Here is a 16,280-nt window from a genome sequence, read left to right as displayed (position 1 = left end):
CAGGCTCCGGACGCACAGGCTCAGTGGCCATGGCTCACGGGCCCAGCCTCTCCGTGGCACATGGGATCCTCCCGGACTGGAGCACAAACCCATGTCCCCTGCATCGGCAGGCGGACCCCCAACCACTGCGCCACCAGGGAAGCCCTGTGTGTTGTCATTTGATCACTTAACCTACTACCAGAAGAGTTTTACACCAGTTATCACCTACACTGGGAAATATTGGAATCATAAAAGTAGATGCTGATTGATACTAATATTTATGAATTTTATCCAGATAAGACAAATAATGTAATATGTTTAATATTTTTAAGGTACCAGCTAAATCTCTTTGCAAGGATGTGCTTGGATCGCCAGTATCTGGCCATAAACCAGATTTCTACGCAGCTCTCTGTTGATTTGATCCTGCGGTGTATGTCAGATGAGAGCCTGCCCTTTGACCTCCGAGCATCTTTTTGTCGCCTTATGCTGCACATGCATGTTGACCGGGATCCCCAGGAGTCTGTGGTGCCTGTTCGCTATGCCAGGCTCTGGACAGAAATCCCCACAAAGATCACGATTCATGAGTATGTTTGGAAAATTTTCTTTTTTTAAAAAAATTTTTAAATTTTATTTATTTTTTTATACAGCAGGTTCTTATTAGTCATCAGTTTTATCCACATCAGTGTATACATGTCAATCCCAATCACCCAATTCAGCACACCACCGTCCCCACCCCCCCGCGGTTTTCCCCCCTTGGTGTCCATACGTTTGTTCTCTACATCTGTGTCTCAACTTCTGCCCTGCAAACCGGTTCATCTGTGCCATTTTTCTAGGTTCCACATAATGCGTTAATATATGATACTTGTTTTTCTCTTTCTGGCTTACTTCACTCTGTATGTCAGTCTCTAGATCCATCCACGTCTCAACAAATGACCCAATTTCGTTCCTGTTTATGGCTCAGTAATATTCCATTGTATATATGTACCACGTCTTCTTTATCTATTTGTCTGTCGTTGTGCATTTACGTTGCTTCCATGACCTGGCTATTGTAAATAGTGCTGTAATGAACATTGGGGTGCATGTGTCTTTTTGAATTATGGTTTTCTCAGGGTATATGCCCAGTAGTGGGATTGCAGGATAATATGGTAATTCTATTTTTAGTTTTTTAAGGAACCTCCATACTGTTCTTCATAGTGGCTGTATCAATTTACATTCCCATCAATAGTGCAAGAGGGTTCCCTTTTCTCCACACCTCCTCCAGCATTTGTTGTTTGTAGATTTTCTGATGATGCCCATTCTAACTGGTATGAGGTGATACCTCATTGTAGTTTTGATTTGCATTTCTCTAATAATTAGTGATGTTGAGCAGCTTTTCATGTGCTTCTTGGCCATCTGTATGTCTTCTTTGGAGAAATGTCAATTTAGGTCTTCTGCCCATTTTTGGATTGGGTTGTTTTTTTTAATATTGAGCTGCATGAGCTGTTTATATATTTTGGAAATTAATCCTTTGTCTGTTGATTCGTTTGCAAATATTCTCTCCCATTCTGAGGGTTGTTTTTTGGTCTTGTTTATGGTTTCCTTTGCTGTGCAAAAGCTTTGAAGTTTCATTAGGTCCCATTTGTTTATTTTTATTTCCATTACTCTAGGAGGTGGATCAAAAAAGATCTTGCTGTCATTTATGGCAGAGTGTTCTTCCTATGTTTTCCTCTAAGAGTTTTATAGTGCCCGGTCTTACATTTAGGTCTCTAATCCATTTTGAGTTTACTTTTGTGTATGGTGTTAGGGAGTGTTCTAATTTCATTCTTTTACATGTACCTGTCCAGTTTTCCCAGTACCACTTATTGAAGAGACTGTCTTTTCTCCATTGTATATCCTTGCCTCCTTTGTCATAGATTAGTTGACCATAGTTGTGTGGGTTTATCTCTGGGCTTTCTATCTTGTTACATTGATCTATATTTCTGTTTTTGTGCCAGTACCATATTGTATTGATTACTGTAGCTTTGTAGTATAGTCTGAAGTCAGGGAGTCTGATTCCTCCAGCTCCATTTTTTTCCCTCAAGACTGCTTTGGCTCTTTGCGGTCTTTTGTGTCTCCATACAAATTTTAAGATATTTTGTTCTTGTTCTGTAAAAAATGCCATTGAAAATTTGATAGGGATTGCATTGAATCTGTAGATTGCTTTGGGTAGTGTAGCCATTTTCACAATAATGATTCTTCCAATCCAAGAACATGGTATATATCTCTCTATCTGTTGGTATCATCTTTAATTTCCTTCATCAGTGTCTTATAGTTTTCTGCATACAGTTCTTTTGTCTCCCTACGTAGGTTTATTCCTAGGTATTTTATTCTTTTTGTTGCAATGGTAAATGGCAGTGTTTCCTTAATTTCACTTTCAGATTTTTCATCATTATTGTATAGGAATGCAAGAGGTTTTTGTGCACTAATATTGTGTCCTGCAACTTGACCAAATTCATTGATTAGCTCTAGTAGTTTTCTGTGGCATCTTTAGGATTCTCTATGTATAATATCATGTCATCTGCAAACAGTGACAGTCTTACTTCTTCTTTTCCAGTTTGTATTCCTTTTATTTCTTTTCCTTCTCTGATTGCCGTGGCTAGAACTTCCAAAACTATGTTGAATATTAGTGGTGAGAGTGGACATCCTTGTCTTGTTCCTGATCTTAGAGGAAATGCTTTCAGCTTTTCACCATGGAGAATGATGTTTGCTGTGGGTTTGTTGTATATGGCCTTTATTATGTTGAGGTAGGTTCCCTCTATGCCCACTTTCTGGAGAGTTTTTATCATAAATGGGTGTTGCGTTTTGTGAAAAGCTTTTTCTGCATCTATTGAGGTGATCATATGGTTTTTATTCTTCAGTTTGTTAATATAGTATATATCAGTGATTGATTTGCGTATACTGAAGAATCCCTGCATCCCTGGGATAAATCCCACCTGATCATGGTGTATGGTCCTTTCCATGTGTCGTTGGATTCTGTTTGCTAGGATTTTGTTGAGGATTTTTTCATCTATATTCATCAGTGATATTGGTCTGTAATTTTCTTTTTTTGTAGTATCTTTGTCTGGTTTTGGTATCAGGGTGATGGTGGCCTCATAGAACGAGTTTGGGAGTGTTCCTTCGTCTGCAATTTTTTGGAAGATTTGAGAAGGTTGGGTGTTAGCTCTTCTCAAAATGTTTGATAGACTTCACCTGTGAAGCCATCTGGTCCTGGACTTTTGTTTGTTTGAAGATTTTTTTTTTTTTTTTTTTTTTTTTTTTTGCGGTACACGGGCCTCTCACCGCTGCGGCCTCTCCCGTTGCGGAGCACAGGCTCCGGACGCGCAGGCTCAGCAGCCATGGCTCACGGGCCCAGCCGCTCCGCGGCACGTGGGATCCTCCCGGACCGGGGCATGAACCCGCGTCCCCTGCATCGGCAGGCGGACTCTCAACCACTGCACCACCAGGGAAGCCCTGTTGGAAGATTTTTAATCACAGTTTCAATTCATTACCTGTGATTGGTCTGTTCATATTTTCTGCTTCTTCCTGGTTCAGTCTTGGGAGGTTATACCTTTCTAAGAATTTGTCCATTTCTTCCAGTTGTCCATTTTATTGGCATAGAGTTGCTTGTAGTAGTCTCTTAGGGTGCTTTTTGTGTGGTGTCTTTTATAACTTCTCCATTTTCATTTGTAATTTTATTGATTTGAGTCCTCTCCCTCTTTTTTTGGATGAGTCTGTCTAATGGTTTATCAATTTTGTTTATCTTCTCAAAGAACCATGTTTTAGTTTTATTGATCTTTGCTGTTGTTTTCTTTGCTTCTATTTCATTTATTTCTGCTCTGACCTTTCCTTCTGCTAACCTTGGGTTTTGTTTGTTCTTCTTTCTCTAGTTCCTCTAGGCGTAACGTTAGGGTGTTTGAGATTTTTCTTTTTTCTTGAGGTAGGCTTGTATAGCTATAAACTTACGTCTTAGTACTTACTGTTTTTGCTGCATCCCATAGATTTTGGATCATCGTGTTTTCATTGTCATTCGTCTCTAGGTATTTTTTGATTTCCTCTTTGATTTATTTAGTGATCTCTTGGTTATTTAGTAACGTTTTGTTTAGCCTCCATGTGTTTGTGTTTTTTATGGTTTTCTCCTGTAATTGACTCTAATCTTATAGAGTTGTGGTCAGTAAAGTTGCTTGATATAATTTCCATTTCTTAAATTTAATGAGGCTTGATTTGTGACCCAAGATGAGATCTATCCTGGAGAATGTTCCGTGCACACTTGAGAAGAAGTGTAATCTCCTGTTTTTGGATGGAATGTCCTATAAATATAAATTAAATCTATCTGGTATTTTGTATCATTTAAAGCTTCTGTTTCCTCATTTAATTTCTGTTTGGATGATCTGTCCATTGGTGTAAATGAGGTGTTCAAGTCCCCCACTATTATTGTGTTACTGTCGATTTCCTCTTTTATAGCTGTTAACAGTTGCCTTATGTATTGAGGTGCTCCTATGTTGGATGCATATATATTTATAATTGTTATATCTTCTTCTTGGATTGATCCCTTCATCATTATGTAGTGTCCTTGCTTGTATCTTGTGGCATTGTTTATTTTAAAGTCTATTTTATCTGATATAAGTATTGCTACTCCAGCTTTCTTTTGATTTCCATTTGCATGGAATATCTTTTTCCATCCCCTCACTTTCAGTCTGCATGTGTCCCTAGGTTTGAAGTGGGTCTCTTGTAGACAGCATATATATGGGTCTTGTTTTTGTATCCATTCAGCTAGCCTGTGTCTTTTGGTTGGAGCATTTAATCCATTCACGTTTAAGGTAATTATCGATATGTATGTTCCTATTCCCATTTTCTTAATTGTTTTGGGTTTGTTTTTGTAGGTTCTTTTCTTCTCTTGTGTTTCCCACTTAGAGCAGTTCCTTTAGCATTTTTTGTAGAGCTGGTTTGGTGGTGCTGAATTCTCTTAGCTTTTGCTTGTCTGTAAAGCTTTTGATTTCTTCATCGAATCTGAATGAGATCCTTGCTGGGTAGAGTAATCTTGTTGTAGGTTGTAGGTTCTTCCCTTTCATCACTTTAAGTATATCATGCCACCGCCTTCTGGCTGTAGAGTTTCTGCTGAGAAATCAGTTGTTAACCTTATGGGAATTCCCTTGTATGTTATTTGTCATTTTTCCCTTGCTGCTTTCAATAATTTTTCTTTGTCTTTAATTTTTGCCAATTTGATTACTATGTGTCTTGGCGTGTTTCTCCTTGGGTTTATCATGTATGGGACTTGCTGCGTTTCCTGGACTTGGGTTGCTGTTTTCTTTCCCATGTTAGGGATGTTTTCTACTATCATCTCTTCAAATATTTTCTCTGGTCCTTTCTCTCTCTCTTCTCCTTCTGGACCCCTATAATGCGAATGTTGTTGTGTTTAATATTGTCCCAGCGGTCTCTTAGGCTGTCTTCATTTCTTTTCATTCTTTTGTCTTTATTCTGTTCCGCAGCAGTGAATTCCAACATTCTGCCTTCCAGGTCACTTATCCTTTCTTCTGCCTCAGTTTTTCTGCTATTGCTTCCTTCTAGTGTATTTTTCATTTCAGTTAGTGTATTGTTCACCTCTGTTTGTTTGTTCTTTAATTCTTCTAGGTCTTTGTTACACATTTCTTGCATCCTCTGGATCTTTGCCTCCATTCTTTTTCCGAGGTCCTGGATCATCATCACCATCATTATTCTGAATTCTTTTTCTGGAATGTTGCCTAACTCCACTTCATTTAGTTGTTTTTCTGGTGTTTTATCTTGTTCCTTCATCTGGTACATAGCCCTCTGCCTTTTCATCTTGTCTATCTTTCTGTGAATGTGGTTTTTGTTCCACAGGCTGCAGGATTACAGTTCTTCTTGCTTCTGCTCTGGAAAAATTTCTTGAAGACTTTAAATTCAGCAGATGAACTCAATGATTTTGATTATGTCTTCCATTTTTAAAAAATTTATTTTATTGAAGTTTAGTTGATTTACAGTGTTGTGTTAATTTCTACTATACAGCAAAGTGATTTGGTTATACATAGGTATACATTCTTTTTCATCTTCTTTTCCATTATGATTTATCACAGAATATTGAGTGTGGTTCCTTGTGCTATACAGTAGGACCTAGTTGTTTATCCATTTTATATATAATAGTTTGCATCTACTAATCCCAAACTGCCAATCCATCCCTCCCCCAAATGTCTTCAGTTTTGAAATGAAATATAACGAAAGGCATTTCTTTATTCAGACTTGGATTGTTAATTTTCCAAATGCAAAAAAGATACTCTTTTTGTAAAGTAAAATGACAGCTCTTGATAATAGAAAAGTTATTCTGGAAACCAATAAACAGAAATCATGTTAATAAAAGGAGTAACAATTAATAAAAGGAGTAACAATGGTAGACTCTGATTTAAATGCTTTACATGTATCAACTCATTTCAAAATAGCTCCATTTTATAGATGAGGGTACAAAGTGTAGAAAGTTTCATTAATTTACCCAAGCTTAGAAGACAAGAGGTCAAAATATATATATTTTCCTATTTTAAATGATTAGAATCAATTTAACTTCTTTTAAATTCTTTCTGTCTTCATAGATATGATTCTATAACAGACTCTTCCAGAAATGATATGAAGAGGAAATTTGCACTGACAATGGAATTTGTTGAAGAATACTTGAAAGAGGTTGTAAATCAGCCTTTTCCTTTTGGAGATAAAGAAAAAAACAAACTGACATTTGAGGTAATTTTTTTAAACAATTAATCCATGAGGTTATTCAATTTATGCTGTCTAAAATTAGATACATTGAGCATCAAAGATTTTTTTCCCTCTAATATTTAGAATGTTTTAGTAATGAGGTAGTTAAATTTATGAACATATGATTCCCTCTGCCACTGATTAAAGGATAGATTTGATGCTTTAATTATACCTGATACAGAATACTAAATATTTTATTTATAATTACCTGTTAGATACTCTGATTTTTTTAGTTTCATTTATTGTATAAGCTTTATTGCATTTAATGAACAAAGACAGCTTTGCATATTTATAAAATGGTTGGCTACGTTTTTTTCATCTCCATGAAGGTAATGTTTTTAGCCTTATTAAACTGAATTGAAATACCGCCAGGTATAATATCACTTTGGGGATATAGGGGCAAAACTAGAGAAAAGATGCCACTACAAGATATCTGGGGTATTAGATGCCTACTGGTGTGTAACAGATTACCCCCAAACTTAGCAGCCCAAGCAACAAGCATGTATTATCTCACAGTTTTCGTAGGTCAGGAATCTGGGAGGGCTTATTAGTTGGGTAGTTCTAGGTCAGGGTCTCTCATGAAGTCAGGATCTCACAGGCTGTTGATTAGGGTTGCAGCTTCCGTGGATCAGGAATCTGGGAGGGCTTATTAGTTGGGTAGTTCTAGGTCAGGGTCTCTCATGAAGTCAGGATCTCACAGGCTGTTGATTGGGGTTGCAGTTTCCGTGGGTCAGGAATCTGAGAGGGCTTATTAGTTGGATGGTTGTAGGTCAGGGTCTCTCATGAGGTCAGGGCCTCACAAGCTGTTGATTGGGGTTGCAGTCATCTGGCGTTAGATGATCTGCTTCTAAGATCACTTGTGTGGTTGCTGGCGGCTACACTTCCTTGCTGGCTATTGTCTAGACACCTCATCTTCTTGCCGTGTGGGCCTTTTCATAGGCTGTCTCAGTGTCCTTACAGTATGGCACCTGGCTTCCCCCAGAGCAACCATTAGAGAGAGAGAAAGAGAGAGCCCAAGATGGAAGTTGCAATCTCCTATAACCTAATCTTAGAACTGTCATGTCATCACTTCTGCTGTATGCCGTTGGAGACACTGACTAACCCTGGGGCAATGTGGAAGGAGACCCTACATTGGGCGCCATCTTGGAAGCTGGCTCTCACACCTAGTATGTCCTACAGTATCCAGGAGACCACACAGTGGCATAAGGAACATATATTTCTAGACAAATTTCTTGGATAATATTCATTTATTAAAGTAATTCATTAAAGTAACTATTTATTAAGTGGTATCCTACTGACGTAAGTTAATGTTTAAATAAGAGGTAAATCATTCTAATGTAAACCTCTTTTAACCACCCTGATACAACTAAAATCTTGTCTTATCCCTTCCTTGCTGGCTGTTGACAAGATACCTCATCTTCTTGTCACATGGGCCTTTGATGGGGTTGATGAACTGGTCTTATTTGGATTTAATTCTAAACTTGACTAAATTGGAGTTCAGTGGTTGCTTTCACAGATATTTCAATTCCTAGGTATTAAAGAATTAGAAAGGTTAGAAATACCTGCACTAACTTAGATAATAAAAAGTCAATGCTAATTTCCGTTCCTAATGTTTTTCTTTTCTTTTTCACCTTCTCCCCGCCTTTTTAAAATTAAGGTGGTCCACTTGGCTCGGAATCTTATATACTTTGGATTTTATAGTTTCAGTGAATTATTAAGGCTAACAAGAACACTTCTGGCTATCCTTGACATCGTTCAGGCCCCCATGTCATCGTATTTTGAAAGATTAAGCAAATTTCAAGATGGAGGTAAGAACTTTGGAGAAAAGTTATAATCTTTTTGGTATTTCTTTGAGGTGAGATAGAAAACAAATCTGTAGAGAAGTGGTTGTTAACATGTACCTGCTAATATATGTGTGCAAATGGAATGTCATCCTGTGATAGGACTGAGTGACCAGTGACCAGGCTGGATATACAAACATTCTTCTCTGTTTTTAATGAAAAGCTTTAAAAGACAACTTCATAAGATCAATGAATTCCACCTTCAGCAGCTCATGTTAAGGTCAATCCACTAGTGAAGTATTATGTGTTAAAAAATCTTAATACTTGTGATCATTGTGGTGTGTGTCACGTGCTGGCTACGCTTCATAGCATGGCATAAAAAATGCAGAGAATGGGCACACTCAGGGTCACACCAGAGAAGCAGAGAGTGCAAGGCTAGCACAAGAGGCAGCACAGTAAAGTGGGCAAGAGAGCATGCGCTTTTGAGTCAGAGTGCCTATGTTCAAATCCTGCCTTGACCATTTATTAACTTAGGCAAGGTACTTATCTTCTCCAAGAGTTTCTTTTCTTATCTGAGATATGATGTTGAAAATAACAGTATCTTCCTCACAGTCTCCATGTGAGAATTAAGTGAATGTGTACAACATATTCAAAGCACTTATAACAGTGCCCATCTCATAACTCAATAAAATTTTTTTCAGATGGTATTTGTCTTTAAGTAGGATGCTCTGAAAATACCGTGTGGTATAGAATTGTTTGCAGAATGTATACTGAAGAGTGCATTTAAGGTATACAGCTGTAAGGAAGTGGGGAAGGTAGGATTGGGCAGACGGAGAAGCTGAGCCACAGTGAGGTTACAGTTGAGGTCATTGCTGATCCTACAGGGAGCTCTGGAGCTGAGTTGGCCCTTCAAAGTGGTCACAAATTAAGGCAAAGGGCCTGAGCTTTATATCCTCGCCTTAGCCAGCCTTGACTGCTGGCTTCATCACAGAGCGGGTGTGTAGCTTTGGGTAAGGCAGTCCCCCTGGACAAGGGTCACTCTTAGTGGGAAGCACGGCTTCGAGAAGACAGCAGTCATCATGCCCAGCAACTGAGGAAATAGACACCTCAGCTCTAAGAGGCGATGCGGGTGGAGCATAATGTATCCACTATAGTATCCACTACAGGATTAAACAGTAAAGCCGGAAATCTAACTTCGGACATAGGGAAGAAATATATGACTAGGAATGATAAACGAACAAGTAGCTGAAGTAATTAATTGTGATGCCTAAATCTCAATTCCTTCTACATCTGCCAAAAATCTGTACAGACCAATAAAAAGCAAATTATACCCCATAAATCCCTCACCTTCAGCAGAACTAGAGAACAGAGGACAGTCCGAACTTCAGTTATTATAAGTGGAAAAGCAACATCAGTTTTTAGTGGCACTGTCTCACTGTTCCTACTGAGAGCCTCTGTGGACAGTTAGGGAGTTCTGGAAAAACCATGTGGAAGAGACAGGAAGGGATTGTACGAAAATCACCCTTAGAATTCCTTGGTGGTCCAGTGGTTAGGACTTCTTGCTTCCACTTCCGGGGGCCTAGGTTCAATCCCTGGTCAGGGAACTAAGATCCATCAAGCCTCATGGTGTGGCCAAAAAAGAAAAGAAAAGAAAAGAAAAAAGAAAACCACCCTTAGAAAAAGAAAGTCCGTCTATCCTAAGGGTGAAAATATTGAAAGAGATTCCAGGTAGATAAGAGCACTGAGTAAGGAGGAAGGAACTTGAAAGTACACAGGTAGCAGTTGTGGAAAAGCAATACTTCTAGGGATGAACAAAGTTATAAGTAAGAAAGAGGCACCCTTTGGAGTCTTGTTGGTGAAGGCAAAAAGAAACAAGGTGGGGAAATCTAGAATACCAGATAAAAGAAACTAACACAGTATTGTGAAGCAATTATACTCCAATAATGATCTATTAAAAAAAATTGAAGAAAATATAACTTCCTTCACTGCCCCCCAACAAAAGCCAGACTTTAAAGAAACTGCACTTCATGACTCAGACAGAAGAGGGTGCTCCTGAACTGAAGATCTTGTAAACCAGCTCATGTTGTCACCTTGTCCATGAAATGCAGAAATGTAATCAATCTTCATCTCTATGAAAGGACTGTAAGATCAAAACATTTCAGTTGATGGAAATTTCTCTCTGAACATCAACCATGAAAGAGAAGAAAATTGTCAATGATACTCTAAACTGAATTAAATATCTTCAAACATGAAACATGAATGTATGAAATACACCTTGAATCATAAATCCAAGAACTAAGGTTAGAAACGGACCAACACAAACCAGTGGGAAATGAAATGAAAGTTGATTGGACTCAAAAAAGAAAAAGACTTTATTATTATTATTTTTAGAAATAACAGATCGAATTACAAGGTATCAAAGGAAGAATACATTTGAATGAAAGTATAGTAAGCACCATTGAAGAAAGGCAGGAGAACAGTGATGAGAATGTTAAGGATTTAAAGAAACAAGTAAAAATGGTCAGTGAGAAAGTGGTTGAAATGGAAGAAAGGCAAAGAAGGGCCATCATATGAATAATTGGAGTCCCTGAAAAAGAAAAGCAAAACAATGGAACAGACCTGAGATTTAAAATTCCAATCCAAGAAAACATTCTGTAACTAAAAGATAACCTGAATTCTACATGGTGACGTTATGTAGGATGGTAATCTCCAAGACTTAAGACATAGAAAAATGAAACTATTATATATAGTATATATTCAGACAGAGTGGTGAGGGGGACAGGGAGGCACTATGAAAGCAAATGGAGAATAAAGGAAAGGAAAGATGCTTCCTGGTATGATGCTTTTTACGATACCCTGTTTACTTTACACCAGACCATTCTTTAAAATCTTAGAAATTGATTTCGACTTTTGTTCTCAGTGCTTATAGTCTGCTTTCAGAGTTATACCCTACAGAGTATTTTATTCCTCTGAAAATTTGCTGATATCTTGTACGTACTCTCCACTGTCCTGTGTGTGTCTGCCCTCTAAGACACGTTTTCTACTCTTTTCAATAGTTTATAATTCTCATATTTTCTCATGAACTCCTTTCACCTCTGGATACCTTAATCATTCTTTCAACTCTCTGAGAACGATTAATTTTTCAATAAGAATTTATTGAGCAACTATTGCATGCCAGACATTATTCTAGACACTAGAAAAAAAAATGATGAACAAGATAGAGTCCTTAGCCCTAGGGGGGACAGACAATTAATAAATAGGCATAATCCCTCACCTCTCCCTATTGGAGGAGACAGTCAGATAATAAACAAATGAATATACACTATTACATTGGATAATACTATGGACAAAAATCAAGTAGGACAATATGGAGCATGATGGAGAAGGGAGGGACAGTTATTTTTAGCTAGAGTAGATGTTTTTTCAATTGAAGTATAGTTGATTTACAATGTTGTGTTAGTTTCAGGTGTACAGCAAAGTGTTTCCGTTATACATACATATATATCTATTTTTTTTCAGATTCTTTTCCCTTATAGGTTATTGTGAAATACTGAATATAGTTCCTTGTGGTGTATAGTAGGACCTTGTTGGTTGTCTATTTTATATATAGTAATGTGTATATGTCAATCCTAATCTTCCAATTTATCCCTTCTCCCCTTACTCCCTGGTAACCATAAGTTTATTTTCTACATCTGTAACTATTTCTGTTTGTATATAAGTTCATTTGTATCATTTTTAAGATTCCACATGTAAGTGATATCATATGATATTTGCCTTTGCCTGACTTACTTCACTTAGTATGATAATTTCTAGGTCCATCCATGTTGCTGCAAATGGCAATATTACATTCTTTTTTTATGTCTGAGTAATATTCCCTTGTATATATGTACCATATCTTCTTTATCCAGTCATCTGTTGCTGGACATTTAGGTTGCTTCCATGTCTGGCTGTTGTAAATAGTGCTGCTATGAACATTGGGGTGCATGTATCTTTTCGAATTATGGTTTTCTCTGGATATATGCCCAGGAATGGGATTGCAGGATCATATGGTAGCTCTATTCTTAGTTTTTTAAAGAACTTCCATATTGTTCTGCATAGTGGCTGTATCAATTTACATTCCCACCAGCAGTGCAGGAGGGTTCCCTTTTCTCCACACCCTCTCCAGCATTTATTATATGTAGACTTTATGATGATGGCCATTCTGACTGGTGTGAGGTGATACCTCACTGTAGTTTTGGTTTGCATTTCTAGCTAGTTTTTGTTTGCATTGAACAACCTCTCTGATGTCTGAGCAGAGACCTACATGCATCAAGGAAGACGGCCCTGAGGCAGAGTCAGCTTGTTATGTGTGAGGAGCAGCAGGAAGGCCATTTTGGCTGAGGCAAAGTGAGGGAAGGGAGAATACAGGAGAAAAGGCCGGGGAAGCTCAGACTGTAGAGATTTGTAGACCCTTGAATTTGAATTGTGCTCTAAGTTTGATGGGCAGCTTCAGAGGGTTTTGAGAAGGGATCAGTATGATTTGATAACTTTGGCTGCTGAGTGGACAGTAGTGAACATGTATGTGGACATAAATGTTAGAAAGACCATAGAAAGGAGGCTATGGCAGGATTGGAAGATGGTGTTGGACTAGAATAGAAGTGGTAGAAGTGGATGAATTTGGAATGGTACTGTCCTGACTCATAGGACTTGGATGTGAAATGGGAAAGAAAGAAGAGAGTCAAAGATTATTCCTGGGTTTTGAAAGCAGTTGGATGAATGTGGTACTATTTATTGAGGTGAGAACGACTAGTGGATAAGTAGGGTTGTAGGGACAATCGGGATTTCTGTTTGGGCACATCAGGTGGGAAATGACTGTTAGGCGTCCAGTTGGGGATGTTATGGTGACAGTTGGATATGTGGATGAACTTAGGGTATTGTCAGAGTAGAAATATGAATGTGAGAATTGGTGCATAGGAGACGTGAATATGATCACTTAAGGAGTGATTGTTGATTGGGAAGAAATGACATCTAAAGACTGAATCCTGGATGCACCAACATTGAACACCAAGATAGAGCAGGCCCCTGCACAAGAGTCTGGGACAGAGAACCAGTGAGGAAAGAGGAAAACCAGGAGAATACGTTGTCTTGGAGGCCAAATGAAAAGTAATTGCAATTGTTTGTTGGCTTATATGATATATTTCCTAGATAGCTGCTGTTCATCGAGGACTGTATGTGCTGAGTGGTTTTCCATGGACTACTTTCCATGTAGAGTGACTTGTGCTTAACCACGACACACAGTGTTACTCCATTAATTAAATATAAAACACCATAATTCTATTCCAGTATAAATGGTGATTCATGATAGTTTTTATCAGCCCATTATAATTCTCTAAGAAACTTCTTGCTGTGTTGTAAGAAATGCCTGTATGTGTCCTGCATGAACCGAGGCTCAGAGGTCTCTTCCTTTTGACACTCGACTCGTGTGGTGTGTAGAATGGTGTCTCTTTATTTGGGGAAAGGCATTTTCCTAATCTGTGGAAAGGGTTTGTAGACTTTGCCTAGATTTTTGGCATTTGAAAGAATATGCTTAGTAGTAAATACCCTAGAAATCTGTTATTCTGGTTCTTGGGGCATTGAAATTAATTTGAATTTAAGGACTATAGTTTAAGATCCCTTCTCTTGATATCTGCAAATCAGAGGGTAAATTATTTCTTTTATACATTCCTATTATTGGATACATAATGTAAACTGTGAGAAAATATAGTTTGTTGTTAAGCACGATTTGATAACAGTGATGATTATACTACACAAGATACCTCTGAGAGAATTTGTTAGAGTGAGCTTTCTTCATTTCTCTCAACTCTAAAAGCTCTTCTCAAGGAATCATTTTTGCTTTTACTAGCACTAAATGTTTATTTAATATCATTCTCTTGCATACATATGGGAGGACAATGCTTTTATAGTAAAACACTCTTTAGATTTCTTTGGAGCATAACTATACTTGCAAGACAAAAAAAAAAGTACTATACTTTTTGTCAATGTTGCCTTGAGGTACATTTGAAAAAGTGAATATGTGGCTTTATTTACATTACATAAAACAGAAAAGAAAGAATGTACCTCGCAGGGATACATTGTTCGCTCATAAATATTGCCAATATGCGAATGTAATGGAATTGTGCCTGGATTCCACACTGTTTTGTAAGAAGTACCAATATAGGAAACCATAATCAGGGAGATTAATTAATTTGTGTAAGATTCATGAGTAAGTCAGTAGCATTGCGAAGAATTAAAGTGCAAGGAATTAGTCTTCCTATCTTTTGCACCACTCAATTATTTATTAGTCTGATGAACTAATATTTTAGAAAAATTGTTACTGAGGTTAGAATTTTGGTCCGTAAATTTTTTTGAAGTTAACACTTCTGTAGGGGCTCGGTCTTATAGGTATTCTTTAAGGTAAGTAAACAAAATACAGAGTTGAAAATAAATTTTTAAAATAAAAAATAATAAAATTGGGACAAAGCAACATCATGTGCCTCTAGATGTGACGTACTGAGAAGGACACAACATTGCCTGTTTAGTATTCCTGACAAAAATTCATAATCACCATCTAATTATGAAGAAATATCAGACAGGTACAAATTGAGGGGGGTATTTTATAGAACAACTGGCTTGAACATTTCGAAAATGTCAGTGTTATGAAAGATAAAGCTTGAGAAACTGTTTCAGAATAAAGGAGATAAAAGAGACATGGCAACTACATATAATATGTGGTTTTGGATCAGGAAAATTATTATCTACAGGAGACATTATTGGCACAATTGGTAAAATTTGAATATGGATTGTACATTAGGTTGTAGTGTTGTATCGGATTTCCTGAATTTTATAATTGTACTGTACTGTAGTTATGTAAGAGAATGTACTTGTTTTTAGCAAATACGTGCTGAAGAATTGAGAGTTAAAAAGGTCATGATGTTTGGAACTAACTCTCAAAGAGTGCAGGAAAGATTGTGTGTGTGTGTGTGTGTGTGTGTGTGTGTGTGTGTGTGTGTACAGAGAGAGAGAGGATGTAAATGTGGCAGAATTTGTGGATCTGATAAATGTGGGCAGAGGGTGTTATGGATGTTCTTTGTACTATTCTTGTAACTCTTTCCATAAATTCGAAAGTATTTCAAAACAGAAAAATTAATGACTTAAATAATTAGCCAATAATTAGCCAAGTAAGAAATGATTTATTATGTGTAGATGACATTTCAAACTTACAGCATTATCTTGCAACTCTTCTAGGAGATGTGTTATTATAGCTGAGTTCTCTTAAGCTATAAATTCCTACAAAAGCCCTATTAGACTCTATAAATTCTTAGCAAAAGAAGCAAGAGACAACACATTTCTGGAATTTCCATATGTGGAGACAGGATTGTCAGGCCTGGGAAAAATTTCTGTGGTACAGGGTGAGACTGAGGCTGATGCCAGAGAGGAAATCCCAGATTACGGGAAGTACCTGGAGAAAAAAGAATTGTTATTCTAAAGGACGAGTCAGGGAGCTGTAGCAATATTGCCACAGTATAATACTCGGTGTAGCACCATCTTGGCTCTTGTATATTAAAAGTGTTTGATTATATTTTCTTAATTTTAGTGAAACTTTATTTTTATTGGCAGTCATTTGCAAAATACAATTTTTTAAAAATAGGAGGTAATTTTATAAGCACTGTTGCTGGACAGGCCAGCTCTTTCAAGTAAATGATAACAGCTTTCTTTTCTCATACTGTGTCTGGAAAATTCTGTGCAATA

General features: G+C 37.4%; 1 protein-coding gene across 1 annotated transcript in view; it reads left to right on the top strand.

Moving 5' to 3' along the window:
• Nucleotides 1-16,280, top strand: part of ITPR2 (inositol 1,4,5-trisphosphate receptor type 2) — a 526,257-nt gene that overhangs the window by 172,454 nt on the left and 337,523 nt on the right. Inside the window, exons 19-21 of the mRNA XM_082849662.1 lie at nt 312-563; nt 6,573-6,717; nt 8,390-8,540. Coding sequence (XP_082705788.1) covers nt 312-563; nt 6,573-6,717; nt 8,390-8,540 — 548 coding nt within the window. The remainder of the gene's footprint in view (nt 1-311; nt 564-6,572; nt 6,718-8,389; nt 8,541-16,280) is intronic.

Source organism: Leucopleurus acutus, assembly GCF_964270905.1.
Source record: "Leucopleurus acutus genome assembly, chromosome: 11".
In the NCBI taxonomy this organism is placed as follows: Eukaryota; Metazoa; Chordata; class Mammalia; order Artiodactyla; family Delphinidae; genus Leucopleurus; species Leucopleurus acutus.
Note: the sequence above shows the minus strand (reverse complement) of the source record. Positions and strands in the feature narration are given on the sequence as shown.